Source organism: Scyliorhinus torazame, chromosome 9, assembly GCF_047496885.1.
Source record: "Scyliorhinus torazame isolate Kashiwa2021f chromosome 9, sScyTor2.1, whole genome shotgun sequence".
Taxonomy (NCBI): domain Eukaryota; kingdom Metazoa; phylum Chordata; class Chondrichthyes; order Carcharhiniformes; family Scyliorhinidae; genus Scyliorhinus; species Scyliorhinus torazame.
The window spans coordinates 76,215,503-76,225,002 of record NC_092715.1 but is presented as its reverse complement, the minus strand read 5'-3'; the positions used below and the strand labels follow the sequence as shown (position 1 = coordinate 76,225,002).

At 47.6% G+C, this 9,500-nt stretch overlaps 1 protein-coding gene across 1 annotated transcript; it reads left to right on the top strand.

Annotated features, from left to right (window-relative positions):
- The first annotated feature begins 1,686 nt into the window (after positions 1-1,686).
- On the top strand, positions 1,687-3,527 carry ankrd34bb (ankyrin repeat domain 34Bb). Its single transcript, XM_072517572.1, has one exon. The coding sequence runs from the start codon at positions 1,687-1,689 to the stop codon at positions 3,274-3,276; it is 1,590 nt and encodes a 529-aa protein (XP_072373673.1). The 3' UTR covers positions 3,277-3,527.
- Positions 3,528-9,500: the final 5,973 nt, after the last annotated feature.

The following is a 9,500-nucleotide window of genomic DNA, read 5'->3' as shown; positions in this document are numbered from 1 at the left end:
CCATCCTGATAATGCCCCTTTCATCCCAACTCTCTGGGTACAATTGAATGGCCACGCTGGGCCCGAAAAGCAGCTCGCCGCAGCGCAGCGTGGTTGATAGAAGCCGGAAGGCCAAGTTCCTGGGATGTACCCGGTGCGCAATGCCTCGCAAGATCTAACGCAATCTCGCGAGACATTGCGATGTAAATCCTGCCCATTGTGGGTGGAATCACCTTTTAGCAAATCTCCATTTAAAAGTGAGACGGCTAGCCTCAGAGACCTCAGGCAAGCGCCATCCAGTACTGGTATCCAGAAATGGGGATTGGCAGTCCCCAGGGGCATGCCCTATGGGCAAGGTGGTACCCTGGCCGGGGACCCTCCCATAGTTCATTGGGGCTGAGGAGCTGGGAGGGGGGGGGTGTCACATCGGGGGGCCTCGGCATCCCAATCTCTTGCTGCACTGAGGAGTTCCAGTGAGCAGAGCTCCTCTGAGCACATTGGCATAGGATACATAAAATTAGAATATGTAGTTCAAAGCCAGGTGTTGGAGAAGTGGAGTTTGGTTCGTGGGGTACTGGAGAAAGTGGGAGCATCGAAACGGGCACCGGTCCTTTTTTCAGGCTAATGTTCGATTCTCCGCCGGATCAGGAATTCTGCTACTATTGGCAGGCGACGGAGAATCTATCCCCATTTCTCCGTATTGGCTGTAAGATCATACCCACTAACCTCAAGTTACGCCATTAATTCATTCATTTTCTGCCGAATGCTACCTGCATTTAAAAAAAGAGCCATTAAATTTGCCTTTTTAGTATTTTCTTTTTGCTAATGTTTGTTTATGTTTATACACTCTGTCCCTTCCTGGGTATCATTTCCTAAATAGCTGCCTTGCAATGCTGCCATATCTTTTCGTTTTGTAAACCTATGTATCCCCTCTCCAGGCCACCCCCCTCTATTTAGTTTCAAGCCCTCACTATCTCCCCAGTTATGTGGTCCACATAAGCACAGGTCCCCGCACAGTTCAGCCTCACACCTTCCCAACGGTACAGCCCCCACTTTCTCCAGTACTGATGCCAGTGCCCCACAAACCAGAATCCACTTCTCCAATACCAGGCTTAGAACCACATATTCTAATTTTATGTACCCTATGCCAATTTGCACGTGGCTCAGGTAATAATCCGGAGGTTATCACCTTGGAGGTTCTGTTGTTTAACTTAGTTCCTAGCTCCTCAAACTCTCTATGCCGAAACTCTTTTCTCCTTCTGCCTTTGTCATTGGTAGCTACATGAACCACAACAACGGGATGCTCCTCTTCCCACTGCAGGTTCCTCGCCAGCCCAGAGCAGATGTCCCGAACCCTGGCACAGGACAGGCAGCAGAGCCATCTGGCTCTTTGCTTTAGAGAACAGTATTAGAATAATCAAGGATGCTACCCTGAGGAGAAGAAGAAGGTCTCCATTTTCTAATCAGTAGTGTCCAAATAAAGTTCTATAGTTTTGTACAAAATAAGCTTTTTTTCCAAACTTGCAAATTTGGCAGATGCAACTGGGGGTGGTAAAGAAATAAAAATTTGCAACATGTAGATTTGTTATGTGATGTGAGTTGCATATCTTACTGAAATATGTTTCTTTTACCATTACAGTGCAACTGAGTGCCAAACTTAGGACCTTTAATCAGTTGCTGATCCCTGGGAGAGAGATAACAGGCACCATGGAAGTGCGCACAGATGGTAACTCTCTGCTAAAAGCTGTCTATCTGAGCAGACTGCGCCTCACTAGGTTATTGCTTGAAGGTGGGGCTTACATCAATGAGAGCAATGAGCAAGGTGAAACCCCTTTAATGATTGCTTGCAAGACAAAACATGTGGACCAACAAAGCATCAGCAAAGTGAAAATGGTGAAATATCTTCTGGAAAATCATGCGGACCCTAATATTCAGGACAAATCTGGAAAGACTGCTTTAATGCATGCATGCAGAGAGCGAGCTGGCGCTGAGGTTATAGCATTGCTGCTAAAAAGTGGAGCTGACCCAAGTCTGGAAGATCATTCTGGTGGTTCTGCTTTGGTTTATTCTGTAAACGCTGATGACAAGGAAACCCTTAAAGTTCTGCTGGATGCCTGCAAAGCAAGAGGAAAAGAAGTAATCATCATCACAATGGACAAATCACCCTCTGGTAGGCAGACGACGAAGCAGTATCTAAATGTTCCTCCTTCTCCAGATATTGAAGTTCGGCATTCACCACTCCCTTGCACCTCACCCTCAGATATTGAGCTTAAAACATCATCCCCTCCCTTAGCAAACAATGCAGTGAAAGACAAGCATGTGTTTAGCTTCAGAGATCCGGCACAGGTCTTCAGTGACAAAGGTTCCTCTGAACCAGCTTCTCCAACGCGGAAATCCAGCCAGCCACATCCTGGGGCCAATTTTGCCCAGCTGCAAAGGTTGCACTCTGAACCTTGGTTGACCATTTCCCCTTCACTCTCCTCCCAGCACAAAACATCTTCATTTCATGAAGATGTGCAGAACTTGACCACAGAAGAAGACCTATCCCTGAAAATCAATGGCTTAACTCTACCCAAGCGACTCTTCACCAGGCATCAAAGTATTGATGTAAAAGACACCGTAGCATTGTTAAGAACCTTAGGTCAAGCTTCAGCTTTAGCTACTCCAAGGAAATTTTCCTGTGATGAAATACACTCCCAATCTCTTCAGTCTGGCCTCTGTCGTAGTAACACAATTCCTGTGGACCATGATCCAGATTCAATACAATCGATTTCTGTTTCAAGTTTACAGAACATTGTCCAGAAGAGAAACTTGGGCATTGATCACTATAATTCTGATTCACAGCTCACAATCTGTTCTAAGCAAGTGGCAAAGGATGAAAGCAAAGTATTACTGGAGCGTAAAAAAATGATCTCTTCCCCGTTATCTGCACTGACCAGTTCTAAAGAATCTCTGGACAATTTGACGACTGGTTCTTTGAGCGCTGCAGGCAAGAAACATGCTGGGATCCTGGAGAGGCGAGGTTCAGGGACACTGCTCTTAGACCACATTTCGCAAACAAGGCCAGGCTACCTCCCACCTTTAAATATAAATCCCCATCGTCCAATTCCTGATATCGGAGTCAACAACAAAGGATCTGCGTCACTTTCCAATGCTGCAAAACCTCTAGTACCAGCAGCTCCAAACAGTCAAAAGCTGACAGATGTAAAAAGCAAAAAAATGTTGTTCAGGAGACATTCAGTCCAGGTGGAGCAAATGAAACAGCTGGCAAATTTTGAGGAAATATTTGGACAGTAATGGCCTTCTCATTGGAATAACTGGTGGAAGACCAAGGGATATACTCTGATTTTGGAAAGGAAGACATTAGCCTACACAGCTTTTCTGATGTACGAACATTTGTTTTCCACTCATTGACTTTGTGATGAACAGTTTCCTTAGGGTTAGCGCCACAAACCCCTAATGATGCTCATTTCGCAAGTAGATTGACACTCCATTACAGCAAACACCGTTTTTAATCTTGAAGTGCACACAATCTAATTTATTACTTAACTAGATCTCAAAGCTCAGTTCACTGATAAGACCATTTGCATTTTTATGTGCAGAAGGTGACTGGAGTGATCAGAAGCTAAAACAAAGTTAAAGGGCAGGATAGCCTGGAAGATCCCATCGGCGGCCAATGACAAACTGCCTCCCCCACTGGAAAATATACCACGGGGGGGGCAGGGGAATCCCGGCCATGAGAAATCCTGATACAGCCACACACGATGGCACTGGCTGCTTGTTAAGTTTTGTTCCTCTATAACAGTGTGCCCATCCTATGGTTTACAGAGAATTATTTAGCAGTAGTACAGTAGTTTAGTCATAGCTACTTGTATAAACTCAGTGAAATTACTTGTGCCGGTTCATATTTTTTCAACTTTATGTTTTATTAATTATATTAACTTATGCGCCCAATAAACTTTAAGGAATATTGATAAAAGAAGCAAAGACAGATAGTAGAGCGAAGAAATGTCAAACAGCAAATTAAATTTTAAAAAAAATATAGCATTGTTTTAATTGGCATTGCCACGGCATCCCCTCTAGGCCCAGCTTTTGCTAACGTTTTTATTGGCTTTCACAAGAAACGTGTTTTTGATGGAATGACCCATAATCTCCTCCCCCTTGCATAATTCCGCTATTTGGATGATACATTTGCTAGGTCCGGTTGAATTGTGTCTCAGGCTGCAGTGGGAGGTGAGGGAGGAGATTGTCGGGACTCTGACCCAAATTTTTAATTCCTCTCTGGCCACCGGGGCGGTGCCAGAGGACTGCAGAACAGCTAATGTGGTCCCATTATTTAAGAAAGGCTGTAGAGACAAGCCAGGGAACTACAGACCAGTGAGTATCAAGTCAGTGGTTAGGAAACTACTGGAGAAGATCCGGAAGGAGAGAATCTCTCTCCAATTGAAAAAGCAAGGTTTGATCAAGGATAGTCAGCATGGCTTTGTCAGAGGTGTGAAAGGTGTGAGGTGATACACTTTGGAAGGAGTAATTTGACAAGGAAGTATACTATGAAAGGTCTGACACTGGGAAGTTCCAAAGAACAAAGGGACGTTGGTGTGTTTGTCCATAGATCTCTGAAGGCAGCACGCAGGTTAATAGGGTGGTGAAAAAGGCAAATGGGACACTCACTTTTATCAATCGGGGCATAGATTACAAAAGCAGGGAGGTCATGATGGAGCTGTATAGAACTTCTGTGAGGCCACAGCTGGAGTACTGCGTGCAATTCTGGTCGCAACATTATAGGGAGGATGTGATTGCACTGGAGGGAGCACAGAGAGGATTTACCAGAAAGTTGCCTGGGATGGAACATTTAAGTTATAAAGAGAGGTTGGATAGAGAGGTTCACTGCTTGGAGCAGTGAAGACTGAGGGGTAACCTTTTTTTAAAATAAATTTAGTGTACCCAATTAATTTTTTCCAATTAAGGGGCAATTTAACATGGCCAATCCACTAAGCCTGCACATCTTTGAGTTGTGGGGGCGAAACCCACGCAAACACGGGGAGAATGCGCAAACTCCACACGGACAGTGACCCGAGCCGGGATCGAACCTGGGACCTCAGTGCCGTGAGGCTGCAGGACTAACCCACTGCGCCACCGTGCTGCCCCAACTTACTGAGGGGTAACCTTATTGAGGTGTACAAGATTATGAGGGGCATGGACAGGGTGGATAGGAGCAGCTGTTCCCCTTAGTTGAAGGGACAGTTGCGAGGGGACACATGTTCAAAGTGAGGGGTGGGAGGTTTTGGGGGGATTTGGGGGAAAACATTTTTTCCCAGAGAGTGGTGACGGTCTGGAATGCACTGCCTGGGAGGGTGGTTGAGGAGGAATGCCTCACATCCTTTAAAAAGTACCTGGATGAGTACTTAGCTTTCCTCGATGTGCTAATTGAGAAATCTGCCAGTGGGTTCTCTCCTACTGTCTACCACTAGCTTACCATCACTGGTCAACATATGTGTTGGGATTCCTATAGCTCAACACACTATAAGATCGGCCTTACTGGCAACCTCATACATAGGGCCCGAGCCATTTGCTCATCATGAAACGTCGCAGGATAGTGGTGACCGTGATCAGATCACTGCGCACTGTGTATCGCACAAACACACAAATCGGTCTACGGCTGCCACCTTCAGGCCTACAAAGTGCCCAGTCCACCTCAACGATTCACGCTGCAGTAGGAACGCAAGTGGTATTTCCCACCAACAGAATGCTGCTGACAAGACTAAATGACATTCTGCCCACCACACAGGTGAGTAATATAAATGAATTTCAGCATTGGTGCAATGCCTGGTGCATAGGCTATTTTTCTAACGACTGGCAGATTGTTCTCAATAGTACTGACCATAATCAATCAATCCGTGCTTACAATACTCAGAACATAATGGACCGTAACTCATGAGCTCGAGAGCACCCTATCTGGGAGGATACCCCAAAGAAACACTGGGACTACCTCCCACTCCCTGCCACCCCCAGATGTTCCCTGGTAAGATTTGCAAGGCAACCGCCTGGAATTGCAAATTTCCAATGAGCAATTCCCCATCACTGGGAACTATCCGAAATGTGATTTAAATCCCAAACTTTAGCTGGTTTGGACTGTCTTAGATCAAAAAATGTTAGAAAAATTAAAACCACTTCTCGCTTCTGGATAATCATTGTACACACCCACACAGAACTCCCATCGGACTCCTCTCACACTCCCAAGCCTTGAGGGGACCGCTCCCTACATGTGACAACCCCCACCCAACCTAAGGGACACCCACCAACCTCCGTGGAACTTCCCCAGCCCCTGACTATCCCCAATCCAGCTGGACGTTTAACCTTATCTGGTTTACAGCAGCTAGTGTGATAATAAAGGGGGCATGGCTCACTTACTTTTGACTGTACAGCCCTTGACACTAGGCCCCGGGGAGGTGTTGCACTGTCCAGATGTAGCCCGGTCTGAGTCGGAAGTTTGGGCAAGATAGGATCAGCTAGAGTGGCAATTTGACTCCATTGCCATCCCTTTAGAAATTGCGGCTCAATGTCTAACATCAGATGTGATTTTGCAATTGAACAGCATTTGCTGAACAATCCTGAGTGTGCTAAGAATTATACTAATGGCCAACATAGGATTGTCACTTGGGCTTGCAACTTGCACTTGTTCGAAGCTACTTATATTCATGCGCAAGGATATATCGTCTGTGAGCAAATACAAACTTATCCAGACATTAAGCCTTTTTGAATAAAACCAAAGTCTGGTGGATAATGGTTCCTTGGTGCATTCTCCATGGCAACACCGTGACCCATCTGAGTCAACTTGCCAACCAATCAGCCCATTTCTCACGCAGTCTATTTGTTGCTCCTTTTGAAAGCTGACATTCTTGTCTGTTCTGATGAATGCAAAATGAATAGCTTCAACAGCATGTCTACTTTTTTCAGCAATAGCCAATGTTCTAATTGTTAAAACTTCTGAAAAGCATTTCCGTCTTATTGGATAGATTTTAACTTTTGAATGGTTGACCAAACTTACCTTCTGAATCTCTTTGGCTCCATCGCGAGTGAAACTGCAGCTGCTTGATGGATACTCTAACCAGCTCTATGTTAAAATAGTGATCACAGTCCTATGTATACCGTTGGCCCCAGGTTTTGCGATTAAAATGCACCTGAGACAGGCTGGTGCTTTGTGAAATGGACAGTGAGTCAATCGTTGGTGTTAATGGGGTGAGCAGGCTACCACCCTCGCATTGAGGCCAATTCCATGAGGGCAAAATGAGCACATTTCTGCTTAATGGCTCTTTGGTTTGAAACTAGAAACCAAGATGAGGAATGATATCAAATAATAATAAAAATTTGAAAGGCTATCATACTTTTTTGCTTCAGCATCTTCAAATTCCTGGGTAGTTTTGGCAACCTTTGTAGTTACAGTAATGGAAACAAAGTAATCTTGAGATTCCCAATTTCTCATGAAGAAAAATGACTTGTAAATATATAACTATGTTGGCAGTCACATCAAAGGGGGACAGCACACAGTCTTGTCCCTTGTGTTTTTGAATGAGAATAATAAATTAACATGCCTTCATAAACAATGAGCGTAAATCATGCAAACTTCAAACCAGGTAAACTTGTGGGAGGAAACCGGAGCACCCGGAGGAAACCCACGCAGACACGGGGAGAATGTGCAGACTCCGCATAGACAATGACCCAAGCTGGGAATCGAACCCGCTATCCACTGTGCTATCGAAGTCTGCCGGCGGGCGCGTTTCGCGGGGTGTTTCTTGGAGGCTGCAGCGCAAAGCAACACCCTGCTATTGGCCTCAGGCTGTTTCTCTCCGCCGAGGCCACGCTTAGAGTTTGCAGGTCAGGAGACCATTTTGACCGACTGCCCCGATCTTCCCCTGCACTCTATAAGGTTCCCCCCATTTTATTGGCCCCCTCCCCTTCCCGCACCTTGGGGAGGCTCCTGGGAGCCCCCTTCACCCCTCCTTCAATTGGGCCTGATCCCTGGCAGTGCCACCAGGGCACCCTGCCAGGATGCCAGTGCCCAGGAGCCAAGGGGAGTGCCAGGGTACCATCCTGTCCTGTCCCAAGCCAGCGGTTGTCTCCAATAGCCTGAGTGACCCTCTTTGGTCCACGATTGTGTGGACCAGTACTAAACGGCTCCCAGGTGCCCCTGGGGGGCGGCGCGAATCTCGCCCACAAGCTCCAATGCCGGCTGCCGAATTCTCCGGCATCGGTCTTCGAGCGAAGGTGGGGATCACACCGCGCCAGTCGGGGGCCGTTGGCAGCACCCCCCCCCCGGAAATTCTCCGGGCCCTGATGGGCCGAGCGGCCGTCGTTTCCTGGTCAGTCCCGCCGGTGTGAAATGGACATGGTCCATCGCGGTGGGACCTGGCTTGTAGGCCGGCTAGGTGAGTCCTCGGGGGGGGGTGCGGGGGGATCTGGACCTGGGGGGTGGGGGCCTGGCCCATGATCACGGCCTACCGATCTGCGGGCGGGCCTGTGCCATGGGAGCACTCTTTCCTTCCACGCCAGCCTCTGTAGGGCTCTGCCATGGCCGGCGTGGAGAAGAACCCCCCTGCGCATGCGCAGGAATATGCCGGCCAGTCTGCGCATGCACAAACCTATGCCGGTGGTTCTGCGCATGCGCCAACTCACGCCGGCCATTCGCCGCCGGTTGGCGCGGCACCAACCCCTCCGGTGCAGCCTAGTCCCCGGAAGTGTGGAGGATTCCACACTTTCCGGTCGGCCCGACGCCGGATTGGGTTGCGCCGCGCTTGGCGCCAGCCTCAGGCCATCCGGCCAGTTGCGGGAGAATTTGGATCTCACCCTCATAGATTACACCGGGCGGAGCAAGTTGGGCGACTCACAATTGGCCCACGCGCCAGGGCTTGCATGGAACCCGATTTGAGGCTCTCACATGATTCACCGTTTCCCCCAATGTAACAGGGTTGCTGAATTGCACCCTACGTCCCCTTTAAAGCAATACTAAGAGACGGTTCTATTTAATTACTATTTGTGACAGCGGCAAGTCAAATTGCACCTCATGAATATTTGTTTACATAGGTGAATCATATTTTCTGTGCAGTATTATAGAACGTTAATCCAGTGCACTCACTCTTGTTATTCCAGGGTTAAAGTAGCTGGTTCATTTGCTTTACTTGCTGATTAATCGCTGGGTTTGATTTTAACCCCTGTCCTCCTGGTCAGAAATAGCATAAGGAAAGAGGCCGTACAGTAGCACAGTGATTAGCACAGTTGCTTCGCAGCTCCAGGTCCCAAGTTTGATTCCTGGCTTGGCTCATTGTCTGTGTGGAGTCTGTACGTTTTCTCCGTGTCTGCTTGGTTTCCTCCAGGTGCTCCGGTTTCCTCCCACAGTGCAAAGATGTGCAGGTTAGGTGAATTGGCCATGATAAATTGCCCTTAATGTCCAAAAATAGATTAGGTGGGGTTACTGGGTTACAGGGACAGGGTGGAGGCGTGGGCTTGAGTAAGGTGCTCTTTCC

Excerpts from the sequence above, each read along its gene's own strand:
- ankrd34bb (XM_072517572.1), top strand. The coding sequence starts at position 1,687 with ATGGAAGTGCGCACAGATGGTAACTCTCTGCTAAAAGCTGTCTATCTG.